This window comes from Homarus americanus, unplaced genomic scaffold (assembly GCF_018991925.1).
Source record: "Homarus americanus isolate GMGI-L3 unplaced genomic scaffold, GMGI_Hamer_2.0 scaffold7976, whole genome shotgun sequence".
NCBI classification, from domain to species: Eukaryota; Metazoa; Arthropoda; class Malacostraca; order Decapoda; family Nephropidae; genus Homarus; species Homarus americanus.
The window spans coordinates 4,006-19,841 of NW_024743296.1; the positions used below are offsets into that span (position 1 = coordinate 4,006).

At 39.8% G+C, this 15,836-nt stretch overlaps 1 protein-coding gene across 2 annotated transcripts; it reads left to right on the plus strand.

Moving 5' to 3' along the window:
* The first annotated feature begins 3,310 nt into the window (after positions 1-3,310).
* On the plus strand, positions 3,311-15,836 carry LOC121877138. 2 transcript variants are annotated; one of them, XM_042382757.1, is made up of 4 exons: positions 3,311-3,497; positions 9,371-9,439; positions 14,579-14,665; positions 15,000-15,836. In XM_042382757.1, the coding sequence occupies exons 1-4, from the start codon at positions 3,339-3,341 to the stop codon at positions 15,072-15,074; spliced, it is 390 nt and encodes a 129-aa protein (XP_042238691.1). In that variant the 5' UTR covers positions 3,311-3,338; the 3' UTR covers positions 15,075-15,836. The 2 variants fall into 2 exon arrangements, 1 of the variants encoding a protein (XP_042238691.1); XR_006090905.1 differs by lacking the exon at positions 3,311-3,497 and adding an exon at positions 7,344-7,652.

Consider the following 15,836-nt stretch of genomic DNA (forward strand, 5'->3'; position numbering starts at 1 on the left):
TATTATCCGCTCTGTATCATTGTTTTTCTGGCTAAATAAAGTGTTTCGAATTCAATTCAATTCAATTCAATTCAACAGTTCTCTCTATGGTGTTGTTTCTGGTGTCTGGGGTAACTCTACAGTGCTAATTAGACTGCTTCCTGAGATGATTTACCCAATATACTCTTAGATCTTATCAGTGTACATAGCGTGCAACTTAAATAAAACGCCAGACTAAAAAGTGTTTACCACAGAACCTGCCACTTAAGAGTTACGAAATTAACTACAATATAAGAGTTATAAAGACACTATAACAATTGGTGGCAAACATTAAGATGAATATATGAAGAAATAAATTGAGAGTGTAAACACAAGTACAGGCATTTAAGTGAGATCTTCAAGAATTCACATTAAGCTGACAGTGTGAAATGCTTATACTAGAGAACAGAATACCAGTAGTAGATAAAAAGGGCAATATAAAAAGTACCTTATTAAAAATGTGAGTCTCCAGAGTACCCGGTAGTGAAATCTACCAGCACTTGAGGGTGTAAGCCTGACACCTCCGGCCTGAAAGCTGTCGAGGTTCCACGCAGCTATGAGAGATTGTGCCATCGTACCTCCTCCTCTCGACGTACCACATTTACCACAAGCGATTGCGGCACCAAGATGTTATAAAATCTGCAATGAGCTACAGCCCAACTTTAATCAACATAAAATGACATCATCAACCTCTAAGGGGCGAACATCATCGACTTCCACGACGTCACCACTCGTGAGCAAGGTCCAGCTATCGTTGAACATCTATAAGTTCTACAGTCCAGACTTCAGGTGAACAACAACATCTATTATTCTTGCAGACTACACAAACACAAGTGTCTTTCTTCACGCAGGTAGTCAGCTATATATATTAAACCATATGCCCAAATGCCTAAAAGTTAAATTAAATAAAAGGTATTTGATAACTCATATATCAAAGTAAAGAAAACTATCTCAAGTTTATGTACGCAATTCTCTTTCTTTTTTTATTTTCGATAACTAACTATGAATGCTGCATTCCTCCTCAGTTAACCCAGAATTGGTGTGTGTTATGTTGAATTTTAATTAATACATAACCTTTTTTCTACATATTTGGGGGTTTAAAAAGAAACTAGTGACTCAGGCTCAGATATGGATGCGAAAATTTTCAGGACTCATCAGACCTGGAAGCAACTAGAATTATTACCACAAAGTAGCCAAATAGAGTGCTCGGCATGAAATCAGTTAGTGATGTGAAGAATACGTATATTTTCATTTTCGAAGAAATTAACATTAAGAACAAGATGAGTGCTTTTAACTAACTTTGCAAAAAGCATGGCTACAGGTGATTCTACAAAAACACATACCAGTGAACCTCTTCGGTCTATCAAACTGTAAAAATACTTTCAAATACTTGTACTGTCAGGTACAGGAACTATAAGGTGAATACGCAGGTTTTAATTTCTTGACATTCCTAAGTGCATACAGACGTAATGCATCACAATGATGTTAAAGATAAGAATAAAATCTCGTACGTCCGAAGCAACGTCAAAACTGGTTGTCAGGAACACAAATTTGTACACCACAGTCATTGGTGATGAAAACCTCGACTACTAATGTTTAGGAATCATTTTACATCTTTCTCCGGAGCACTTGGATCTTTAGATGGCAGAACGCCCTATGGGTACGAGTGTTTTTGTTCACAACGTACAAGAGGCACAAACTATTACCGTACACACAGTGATGGATCTCATATCTTACATGACATACTCCAAATTGGTTTTGATGACCAAGGGAAAATAACTATGGAAAGTTTCGTGAATAAATGAGTTCCAATAGAAAGATAGAATATAAAAGCAATGACTAAGCTTGTAGATCACGTGGAGGAATTTATTTTTTGCTGTGGTGGAACTATTTCTAGGGATATGCCAATAGCACCAGTTCAAGGATCAGCACCAAATTACACCGGAATAAAACCCAAAAGAGCAACTTTCTGCAAAAATCTACAAAAGAAGGACATATCACTGATAACTGTTGGTTCAGAGGACAAAAAGTTTATTCTTCTGGACCACAGCAGAATAAGGAAAGGATCCTCTCATGACTTTATTAAATCAAGATTATTCTAATAAACCTCCAAAAAAACAAATGAATAAAATGCCTTTGAACACAAGGAGCACTCAAAAGTAAATGGTAGTAATGCTGCATGAACCCCATACATAATATGGAGGACTGTAAACCAAACTGTGACAATGGAAGAATTACCCCAGAACGACGAGACACGTCGTCAACAGACTTATGGGGAAGATAGATTGTCTAGGAACCAGATCTGGGATAGTGTCAAAGATCAAAAGAACACAACGCTTCCATTACCGGTTCATTAATCGCCGCGTTAAACAAGGTGCAGGTGTTGGCCTGTACTGCCAGCGAGGATAGGTAACAATCAGTTATCCCTAGACATTGATATGGGGGCCTGTGCAAATGTTATCTCATTGGTATCATTCAACGAATGAAAGCAGCAGTATCCTCCCAATAAGTAGCCAGACCCCAGAATTCCACTAACACTGCTGAATGCAGAAGTTCGCAACTGCCGGGAGATCCTGAAGTCCACATGAACTATCGTAAGAATGATTCACAAACGGTTCGCCAACAGCTGTTGTGTTCACGCAAATCTGCAGTGATGTCAAAATATCCCCCGCTCCCGGAGAAAGGATACACAAATGATGTCACGCCGTTGAATTGTAGTAAAGGAAGAATGGTTACAGTTTATTGACAATCACACTTTGAGATATATAACCTCCCTTACATATTGTTGTTGTGTACCTCACTTGACCACATTACCATTGATTGGTCCTCCCAACATTGATAAATAAAACCTGGTCTGATAGAACAAAACAAATATCAGATTCGAATTCAGCAATATGAAATTAGTTGTGTGAGCATGATCTCATATGTGAACCATTTTGTCTCATTGACCAGTGTATAATTAGTATGCACAGGTAGGCGCGCCATCTGTTGGTAAATAAACTAATTTATCACAAAGCTTCAATGAGATTAATTAGAAACTGTACACAAATTCTTTATAATGGGTCTTGATTTAAGTTTCTTAAACAACGAAGTTATTTTATATGTAATTTTCAAAGTATAGTTTTTGTACATGAACAATAAAACCATATACTTACTGTGCATCCAACATGAATACCAAATACAAACATGTAGGTTAATATCACATTGTGAGACATATATTTCTCAACATAACTTCCACTTTATTACCGTTTTTGTTTTTTGTTTTTAACTTTTAGGTCGAGGAAACACGAGAGAAGCTGACTGACTACTTCTTCCTTGGGATGACAACAATACTAGTGACGGGCCTGATATTATGTGTGGCAACTATATACACACTGTCTCGCGGGTACTTTGAGGGAGGCTTTACCTTTACCTTACTGTTGGGGGCAACAATCATGCTGATTAACATGTGCAGTGTCGGTCAAAACTTCATTAATGAGGTAAGATTGTTGTGTCACTGTGAGGTAGAGGTGTATGTGTCACTGTGAGGTAGGGGTGACATGTCACTTTAAGGCAGGGGTGACATGTCACTATAAGGCAGGGGTGTACGTGTCACTATAAAGCAGGTGTGTACGTATCACTATAAGAGAGGGGTGAACGTGTCACTATAAGGCAGGTGTGTACGTGTCACTATAAGACAGGGGTGTACGTGTTATTATAAGGCAGGTGTGTACGTGTCACTATAAGGCAGGGGTGTACGTGTCACTATATGACAGGGGTGTATGTGTCACTATAAGACAGGTGTGTACGTGTCACTATAAGACGGGTGTACGTGTCACTATAAGACAGGGGTGTACGGGTCACTATAAGACGGATGTACGTGTCACTATAAGACAGGTGTGTACGTGTCACTATAAGACAGGGGTGTACGGGTACGTGTCACTATAAGACACGTGTCACTATAAGACGGGTGTACGTGTCACTATAAGACAGGGGTGTACGGGTCACTATAAGAGGGGTGTCACTATAAGACGGTGTCACTATATGTCACTATAAGACACGTGTACGTGTCACTATAAGACGGGTGTACGTGTCACTATAAGACGGTGTACGGGTCACTATAAGACAGGTGTGTACGTGTCACTATAAGACAGGGTGTACGGGTCACTATAAGACAGGTGTGTACGTGTCACTATAAGACAACGTGTCACTATAAGAGTGTGTCACTATACGTGTCACTATAAGACAACGTGTCACTATAAGGGTGTACGTGTCACTATAATACAGGGGTGTACGAGTCACTATAAAACAGGGGTGTACGGGTCACTTTAAGACAGGTGTGTACGTGTCACTATAAGACAGGGTGTACGTGTCTATAAGACAGGGGTGTACGGGTCACTATAATACAGGGTGTACGGGTCACTATAAAACAGGGGTGTACGTCAATATACACAATATAAGACGGGTGTACGTGTCACTATAAGACAGGTGTACGTGTCACTATAAGACTGGGGTGTACGTGTAAGACAGGGTGTACGGGTCACTATAAGTCACTATAAGACAGGGTGTACGTGTCACTATAAGACAGGGTGGGTCACTATAAGAAAGGCGTGTACGTGTCACTATAAGACGGGTATGGGTCACTATAAGACAGGTGTGTACGTGTCACTATAAGACAGGTGTGTACGTGTCACTACACTATAAGACAGGGTGTACGGGTCACTATAAGAAAGGCGTGTACGTGTCACTATAAGACGGGTGTATGGGTCACTATAAGACAGGTGTGTACGTGCCACTATAACAAGGGTGTACGGGTCACTATAAGACAGGGGTGTACGTGTCAACTATAAGCCAGGTGTGTACGTGTCACTATAAGACAGGTGTACGTGTCACTATAAGACAGGTGTACGTGTACAGTATAAAACGGGTGTACGGGTCACTTTAAGACAGGTGTACGTGTCACTATAAGACACCACTATAAGACAGGTGTGTACGTGTCACTATAAGACGGTGTACGTGTCACTATAAGACAGGTGTACGGGTCACTATAAGACGGGTGTACGTGTCACTATAAGACAGGGTGGGGTCACTATAAGAAAGGCGTGTACGTGTCACTATAAGACGGGTGTATGGGTCACTATACAGGTGTGTACGTGCCACTATAAGACAAGGGTGTACGGGTCACTATAAGACAGGTGTACGTGTCACTATAAGACAGGGTGTACAGGTCACTATAATACAGGGGTGTACGGGTCACTATAATACAGGGGTGTACGGGTCACTATAAAACAGGGGTGTACGTGTCACTATAAGACGGGTGTACGTGTAAGACACGTGTCACTATAAGACAGAGGTGTATGTGTCATTATAAGACAGGGGTGTACGGGTCACTATAAGAAAGGGGTGTACGTGTCACTATAAGACAGGGTGGTGTCACTATAAGATAGGTGTGTACGGGTCACTATAAGACAGGTGTGTACGGGTCACTATAAGACAGGTTTGTACGTGTCACTATAAGACAGGTGTGTACGTGTCATATAGACAGGTGTACGTGTCACTATAAGACAGGGTGTACGTGTCACTATAAGACAGGTGTGTACGGGTCACTATAAGACAGGTGTGTACGGGTCACTATAAGACAGGTGTGTAGTCACTATAAGACAGGTGTGTACGTGTCACTATAAGACAGGTGTGTACGTGTCACTATAAGACAGGGGTGTACGTGTCACTATAAAACAGGTGTACGGGTCACTATATAACAGGGGTGTACGGGTCACTATAAGACAGGTGTGTACGTGTCACTATAAGACAGGTGTGTACGGGTCACTATAAGACAGGTGTGTACGTGTCACTATAAGACGGTGGTGTACGGGTGTAGGTCACTATAAAACAGGGTGTAGGTCACTATAATACAGGGGTGTACGGGTCACTATAATACAGGGTGTACGGGTCACTATAAAACAGGGGTGTACGTGTCACTATAAGACGGGTGTACGTGTCACTATAAGACAGGGGTGTACGTGTCACTATAAGACAGGGGTGTGTCACTATAAGACAGGTGTACGGGTCACTATAAGAAAGGGGTGTACGTGTCACTATAAGACAGGGTGTACGTGTCACTATAAGACAGGTGTGTACGGGTCACTATAAGACAGGTGTGTACGGTCACTATAAGACAGGTTTGTACGTGTCACTATAAGACAGGTGTGTACGTGTCACTATAAGACAGGGGTGTACGTGTCACTATAAGACAGGGGTGTACGTGTCACTATAAGACAGGTGTGTACAGGTCACTATAAGACAGTGTGTATGGGTCACTATAAGACAGGTGTGTACGTGTCACTATAAGACAGGTGTGTACGTGTCACTATAAGACGTATGTGTCACTATAAAACAGGGGTGTACGGGTCACTATATAACAGGGGTGTACGGGTCACTATAAGACAGGTGTGTACGTGTCACTATAAGACAGGTGTGTACGGGTCACTATAAGACAGGTGTGTACGTGTCACTATAAGACAGGTGTGTACGTGTCACTATAAGACGGGTGTACGTGTCACTATAAGACGGGTGTACGGGTCACTATAAAACAGGGGTGTACGGGTCACTATAAAACAGGGGTGTATGAATTAATAATAGATCACACGATGAATTTAATACCGGATATTAATTTATTTTATAACATCTTGGTGTGAGTACGAGTTGTGGCCGTTAGTATATTTTAGGGATGATGATAACTATTTATTATATAGATTAATCACTTTCTGTCTCCTGTCTTTTGTTACAGGTGAGTTTAAAAACAATTCTGCCTTTGGGGATATTTACCGAAGATTAAATGCTCTAACACTTATTTGGGGGCTGGGTTGGGCGAGTTGGGTTAGGTTAGGTTATTCTTAAGATGAAATAAGCTCGGGTGCCTTATCTTCACATAAAACATTTTCCTATGATACAATATACATAGTTTTATTTTTTGCTTCACAATCTGTTTATTTTTCAGTTGTAATTTAGAAACTATGAAATAAAAATAAATAAGAATATAAAACTTGCCATTTGTATATATTTTTCTCTACTTGTTAACAAATAATTTCTCCCAAAATATATCTCATAAAAGTTCGTGGGGGTCCATGTGTGTGTGTGTGTGGGCCAGTCCAGTCCCCACCTCTTTCTGGACGGCGAGTCTGTGTAAAGCGATGTGACAACGCACACACGGCAGAACTGTGTCTTTTGTGTAATCAGGTCAGACAGGATTATGTTTGTCAATCAGTTATTATCGTTAGTCATAATCAGGTTACACATTCAGTGTTGTATGATAAGATATGAAGGTTAGAGCCCCTTTGATATCTAAGCAGCAGAGACGACGGTAGTGCAGGTCGAGGTGCATTCCAATCCGTTCGAAAATTTGCTTCGTATTCACATGAATAATATTGTAAACCGTTAAGAGTTCAGCTCAGACAGTATCTACCATTAACGTAGTATATATCCTCTTCATATATTCCTCTATATATCCAACACAAACCCATTCTGAATAATAGGTAATAAAACATTCGAAGTAGACGAAGACTCGAAACAATGAGCAGTGAAGCGGTTGGCCAACGTCGTAATGGAACAGTCCCGAGTCTAAGGCAACAGTCTACTGGAGGAAACACACCAAGCAAGTAAGAAACCCTTCATGTAATAACTAAAGGAGAGTATTGAAGTAGGTCTACTGCTATATATTATATGCCACCCCCTCCTCCTCCACTCCCCCTCTTCATCTTCACATATCGAAGCGTCTCATGGTTCAGGTAACAGAGGACTGTGGTCATATTGTCCAGGAAAATTTTAACCCTCATATGCTGTCACACAAATGCAAATGTGTAAATATTATATGACATAACACAATATTTGAATGGACAAATATTCCTGTCAAACAGGTCTTAATTGAACACACACAGTTCCAACAGTTTCACCGTGTATGTTTGTGTGTTCGTTGTCTCGTGCCCAGAGACCTGTCGTCCAGAAAGGGGTTGGGATGGAATTCACCCTCACACACATGGAGACTCCCCACGAACTTTTATGAGTGACTGTACCTCAGTGTACTGTACCTCGTCAAATACTTCTTAGAACACCTAGTACAGTGGTTCTCAACCTTGTTTGCCCCATGCACCCCTTTCACCATATGTCAGAATGTCATTCCCCCTCCTTTCCAAGATTGTCTGCCTCAAAAAGTGCATTCCAAATAATATGCATACAATACTGAAAATCCTTTATTTTTTCCATATTAGTACATATACATTCACAATTTTACATGGATTATTTTTATAGTGGAGTTTTACAAATTAAATGCCAATTGAAAATGTTGATGGATTTACAAAACTTGAATAAAAGAAAATAGTTTTTTTACATTTATAATGAATTACTTAACAGACCAAACTGAAGCATAATGCAATAAACAAAAAGTTCAATAGAATACCAGGATATTGTAAATTTGTAATTCATTTTATTCAGATGAAGATTACAGTCAATGAGAAACCTGTGATTGTTTTTTCTTCGCCAATTCTGGGATACGCGGAGGAGTGCTTGAAAGGGCACAACGCAGGTCATTTTCTGCCTCTAATCTACTACGTTGCTTCGTTTTAATTTGCAACAGAGTTGAAAAGCCTGACTCACAAAGATATGTCGACACAAACGGAAGCAATGCACGGATAGCTCTTTCTGCCACTTTTGGGTAGGAATCGCACATCAAGGCCAAAATTCTGTGATTGATTTCTCATCAAACATATCTCTTGCTCCCGAATCAGTTTCCCCCCCCCCCCTGAAAACCTGAATTCCCCCCCCTGGGGGGAATTCCCCCCTGGTTGAGAACCCCTGACCTAGTAGCTTGGTCACACACAAGTACACAAATAATTGTTTTTAGGTAAAGGCTTCAAACCCAAATTGTCTTTTCTCTTTTTATTGTTAACATAGTCTATGCACAATTAACGTATGACATCACCTTAATTAACACTATGAGCAATGACTGTTAGTATAGTTTAAGGCGAGTTGTAGCGAGCTTCGTTAACACACCTGTGGTGTGTCCGAGATACCTGGGTTGACTGGTGTCACCAGCTAGTTATTGCTGACTTCAGCTGGGCAGTGATGTGCAGCGGTCATTTGAAAGATTACGTGACCTAGACGTCACTTGCACCAGTATTACTAAGGCTCTATTTACTAGACACTTGCTCATAGTTTAATTATCGTGAGTGCTGTAATTATATAAAACTAATGCATGTAGCCCACTGTCTGTTAGACATGGTCTAATACACCCACTTAATACTGTCATGTTTTTGGTGTCCTCAGTAATATAATTCTGACACACAAATCTCCTGAGAAAGATTTCTTCTATAACCAACAGGTCGACAAGGCGGCCGGAATGTTGAAGAAATTTAGTTGCCAATCGTCAAACTATTTCGTCAAGGCTCAGGTACAGTAGACTGTGCAGATAAATTATTCAGCTTTAATTCCAGTTGCCATAACTGTTTCATATGAGATGACTTTAACAATTATTTTTACTATGTAAAACTCTGAAGAGTGTCAAAATAACTTCCTATCATTATTGAGATGAAATATAATGTCTTGAATTCATGTTAGATAAGAGTATTCATAAATAACAATAGGACATTATTTTGGTATGAACTTCAGTCACAGTTATTCCTATGCAATGTATATATGATAAGAAAACACCCACATATCACGGCTGATCTCTCGTCTAGTTTCGGCCATGAGGATTAAAGAAGGTATACAGTACAGCAGTGGTCCCTAACCTGCAGTTCGCGTGGCACCCGGGGAACCATATTATGGAGTCAGTAAGGGTTTATTGGAAAATTGTTAATTACTTCGGATTCTGTGTATGAGTGAAATTAATGAATATGTTTAATAACTTGATACAACTTTACAATTTTAAAGAGAGAGAGAGGTTCGTTCCGAGTCTGTCGTGTACAACGCGTGTGTATTTACTACAAACCGGACCCAGAGAGAGAGAGCCTGACTTCTCACTGGGGTAAATATGCACCTCCTGTCCAAGAGTAAATATAAAAAGTATGTAACTGCTAACAGTTAGACGTGTAAAACTGCAAATAAATGTACAGTAAATATGAGATCTTTTTTCTTGAATACAGATCCAAAGTTTGGTGCCCTGCACTATATTTAAAATGATAATTGTGGCCCAGAGCCAACAAAAGGTTGGAGACCACTGCAGCACAGTTTTTTTTTCATTTTTTTACGGGGATTTGCCTACCAGGACACAAGTCACTGACCCACTTCAGGCCTTGGAGGGCGAAAATATAATAATAATAATAATAATAATAATAATAATAATAATAATAATAATAACAATAAATAAATACAAAAATGAAATAAATAAATCAAGAGTGAGAAACGACAGTATGTATGTTGTGTTGTCAATAGTAAGAGAAACAATTGAGGTCCTGCAATTGTGTGTAAATGAGGCACAAAGTCAGATCAGCAACCTGGGGCTTGGCCACAATTTTCGTGATGCCATATAGCAGCAGGGTCTACCATAGACAACACATTATGCTTCCAATATCTTCCCAGGCAGTAGTACCTCCCTGTTTGGTAGCTGTCTACTACCTTACTACCTATGGTTGTTTATCTTCATTTTTCGAGGATTCAAGTGGAAATAAATGCTCAGCATACATTATGGACACACACACACACACACACACACACATCCTTGACAACTGGAGAGTCAAGACCTATTTGGCGCTGCTCCTGCTGCACAACGGTCCCCCTTGGCTATGTTCAGCCATCCTCACCACAGGAATATCAGCATGATTTAAAGTGACAATTTCGTTTCGGAAAGCAGAGGGATCAGTGTTGAACAGTGATGAACAGTGTTTAAGACAGTGAATTCAGCACTAGACAGTACCAGTGAGCCACGACCCACCTGTGAGATAAGCACCCCTGGGAACCAACCACTATCTTCTGACCAGGTTGTGTTAAACACTCCACCTTGGGAACAACAGTGGGCCGGCTCTACACCTGACTACGAGATAACACAACACCACCTAGTAGAGAGTGATGTACTGTGACACCACCCCACACCACCCAGTGTCTCCATGACCACGTGAGGTCCTTCATATTAACACCCGAGGACGAGTTACTGCACCACGTGAACATCACACCACCCGGTGTCTCCATGACCACGGAGGTCCTTCATATCAACACCTACGGACGAGTCACTACACCACGTGGCCTACGTAACCTCACACAGTATGGCAAGAGACCAGCCCGGGCCATCAACTGCAAACTATAATAATTTGTATGTTCAAGCCATGTCCTTTTCCTTTTAGTTATGAAAGCTTTTGTTAAACGACCCACCTACCCCATGTCTTTGTATATAAAAAGTCAATTTTGCCTAATATATATTTTCAGCATTCGGGCTGCAGAACTTTCTCAATAAACCGTTAATTACACTGCCCTGCATAGTTTTTGAGGTTTGTGTATTATTAAGCTTTTCTGGGTGTATTTTGCATGCTGACCTCAAAAATGTTATCCATTTTGCTCAATCAGGTCAGAAGTGCATGCTATAACATTTTAAGCGGAATTCAAGTAAAATATTGGCATTTTTGCGCTCAAAATGGGGTCCTCATATTAATTCAGTAAAAAAATCATCCGAGACATTGGCAAGCCTCTGAAAAAGATTTCGGTCGAGTTTTAATGCCCCTTACGATGTATTTAAATACCTTACGTGCTCATGACCATTTTAAATGTCCGCCATGACGCAAAGAGGAAAAAATCTATGTATCCGTGTTTTTTACATATATTTTTTTCACAATTAAATTTCTTTTTCATCTGGTGGTACATGGCATGTACTAGCAACCACCCCTATGTGCCTCTAAAAGTCCTAGACCCTCAGTCTGGTATCTCTCCAGACTTCAAGAAAGTGGGAGTGTGCGTCTCTCTCTCTCTCTCTCTCTCTCACACACACACACACACACACGCATATGTCTAATCATATACACACCTGTTTTTTCTTCTTACAGAGTTGTACATTTAATCATGAATCGGAAGTGCAAGAACGACCCAGACAGGTTTTGCTATGTGTGCGGTTGTGTAACAATGAACCGACAGTTTTTATTCACTTCCCTAGTGAAAAACTTATATCATACATACTTTTGGAATGAAACTTGGAGACCAAGATAAAGCTTTTGCCCTCACATGTGCTGCAAAACATGTGTTGAAAATCTGCGGCATGGAGCAACAGAAGATTCAACGTCTACCATTTGGCATTCCACCATGGTATGGAGGGAAGAGATCATACCACGGACTGTACTTCCTGCATGACAAACCTTCAGGGTGCGTTATGCCTAATACATCAATGCTAATATATCAAATGCAGTATGTTCATGCATTCTTAAAAAATATATCTGTAAAATTAATATATTTATGCTATCTTGATACTAAATCTTTTCTTTCACATTTCAGAGTATAAACATAAGAACAAACATCATGTTAAGTATCCAGATACATGCCTCAGCCATCAAACCAGTTCCTCACGGACCAGGAATACCAATTCCAACTTCACCAGAAAACTATAGGGACATGATACTCGATGACGATCATGATATCGATGAAGACATAGAAGAGACTGACGCTTCTAGTACATACTTGCCCACAGCTTCTGCAAAAGAGCCCATACCCTTCAGTCAAGCTGAGTTGAATGATTTAACAAGAGACTTGTGCTTGTCTAAGGAGTCAGCTCAACTACTAGGATCACGGCTTTGCGAACACAATGTCTTAGCACCAGGAACAACATTTGCCTGGTACCGTAACCGTGACAAGGAATTTCCCAAGTTCTTCAGTTTTGACAAGGAAACTTCATTGGTGTATTGCAACAATATCAGTGGACTCATTGCAGCTATGGGAATATCATACAATATATCAGAGTGGCGGCTCTTCATTGACTCATCAAAAAGAAGCTTGAAAGCTGTGTTGTTGTTCAATGGAAACCAGGTCGCGTCTGTTCCGGTGGGGCATTCAGTGCAGATGGATGAGAACTACAACAACATGGAGTATCTGTTAACTGTTCTGAAGTATAAAGACCACAATTGGAAGATCTGTGGAGACTTGAAGGTAATTTAATACACCAAAAACAGTTGCTTTCAAAAATTGATATTTTGTTGACAGTTTTTCTAATAGGTAATTATGTCTGCCGACATACTGTCATATTATGAAGTGTTAATATTTTTTAATAATAAAACTATTCAGCTAAACATATTTTTAATCTGTTTTTTCCACAGGTTGTGTCCATGGTGCTGGGCCTACAAGGTGGTTACACCAAGTTTCCATGTTTCCTCTGTCTGTGGGATAGTCGAGCAGACAAGCAGCACTACATGCAACGTGACTGGCCTGCAAGAAGTGGACTTACTCCAGGTTCTCACAATGTTGTTGCCCATGCTCTGGTGAATCCGCAGAACATTCTTCTTCCGCCACTGCACATCAAGCTCGGTCTGTTCAAAAACTTTGTAAAGGCACTGGACAAAAAAAGCCAGGCTTTCAATTTTCTGAAAGAAAAATTTCCAAAAGTCAGTGAGGCAAAGCTGAATGCAGGAATTTTTGATGGCCCTCAGATCAGAGAGCTTTTCAAAGATCCCAAGTTTGATTGCAGCATGGATGTAAATGAGAAGAAAGCCTGGCATGCCTTTAAGTCTATTGTCTCCAATTTTCTTGGCAACTACAGAAGTCCAGAGTATGGACGAGTTGTTGAGGACCTACTTCTGAGCTACAAAGTTCTTGGTGCACGCATGTCCATCAAGATGCACTTCCTCAGCTCCCACTTGGACTACTTTCCAGAGAACTGTGGTGATGTGAGTGAGGAACAAAGAGAACGCTTCCATCAAGATATCCGTGTAATGGAGGAGCGGTACCAGGGTCGCTGGGATATCAACATGCTCGCCGACTACTGTTGGTGTCTGAAACGGGACGCCCCAGACACCAACCACCAAAGAAATTCTCTGCGACAGCCATTTATGCATGTCTAACTGTAAAGGCATCTATGTAGTTGACATATTTTGGTCCTATGTGTTGTGGTTACATTTCTTATGATATATTTTGCATAAAAATTTTGACATCATATTTAAGAATTTCGATATTTTCCTAATTCCCATAGCATAAAAATCTGACCTAATTGGGCAAAATGAATGGCATTTTTGGAATCAGCACGCAAAATACATAAAGAATCAGCTAAGAAACCCCGCACCTCATGAATTTCTTTTTTAAATGCAGCCCAGTGTTATTATTGTTATTATTATTATTATTATTATTATTATTATTATTATTATTATTATTATTATTATTATTATTATTATTATTATTATTATCATTACACACATACAAGCGAGCCCGGGTCACGACGTTAGCCTGCTAGACCTGGTGGTTAAAGAGTTCAAAATTTATTATAGCTACTGCATACTTTGAGGTGCTACATCACCTACACTTAACATTTTAAATCACAAACATTTATGCCTAGGCTCTTATGCCATGTTAAACACCGGCGCTATATTTCCAGGCCGGTTTAGTATCTGTGTCATATCTCCGACAGGTGAGCTACTTGCTGCACCTCCTGGAACCACTACAGATATTCGATTTTTATGGATGGTACAGGCTGGACTACAGCACCCTGGTGGGGGTGAGTCGTGAGGGATACTTCACCTTTCTCTTTCTTTCCATTCATGTCTTTATATATGTATCTTTGACCTTAAGGTGATACTTTTCTCTCTGACTATCACTAAATGTAATTTTGCTGACTAATGGTCAAACAAACATAATATTTCAGGTGTATTCTCCTGCATCTCCTTCTTCTACTTCGACCAAAATTACAATTAAAAAATATGAATAAAAGAAACAATGTAAAAATAAATTATGAATATCGAAAAAAATATTATTCCTCACTAATTCACGATACAGCAGATAAATTCACCTGATATGTTAGATACAGCGGCTCATGTGTATTGTATTGACAGGTGGTGAACCTGATGGTGACCTACCTGGTGATCCTGGTGCAGGTTGGTGACCAACCCCTCAACCGCCAGGCTTAACGCACCACCAATGCCACCACCTATACCTGGACTACAATGCTTACTATAATTACTCCTAGATGTATGCGTATAATAAATTATATATCAATAAATGTACTGTAGAGTATTTCACTCACTGTTGTGTAAACAATTCAAATTTACTCATCGTTAGTCCAAATTTTCTCACCAGTGCGATTCTGTTCGTCTAGCTGACTATGTGAATGAAGTAAAAAAAATAATTGTTAGATTCATTATAATTTGTTGAATTTTCAGATAAATATTCAATTTTCTAAGCTTGTAAAACAAACAGATATGCCGCCCGACGGTGTATCTTAATTAAGAACCTGGACAGGGAAGACTACGTCGCTTATGTCCCGAGGCCACTGTCTCTCACTGTCAAAAAATTCTTAAATTACCCTTGTGTGAAGGATCAGTGTATCAGAGTCTTATAAATTATAGTTTTTAGAATGTTTATTTCCGGGTTATGGATATGGTGGTTTTTTTCAGAATTAATCAATATGTCAACAATGAGCCAAGTTTGCTCCTGTATTTGAACATTTTAACCAGATTATATGGTCCTTTTAGATAATAAATCTGGTGTGTATCTTTACTTTCTATGTTTACAAGATGACAAGATGATGGGGCGTATATATCATTTGTGTTTTGTTATTATATTGAAATTTATGTATCTATACTTGTCCCTGTATCTGTACCTGCACAGTATATGTAAGTCCACATGTTCTATTCCTTGTGCATTAAACTAATTGAAAGAATAAAATTTGA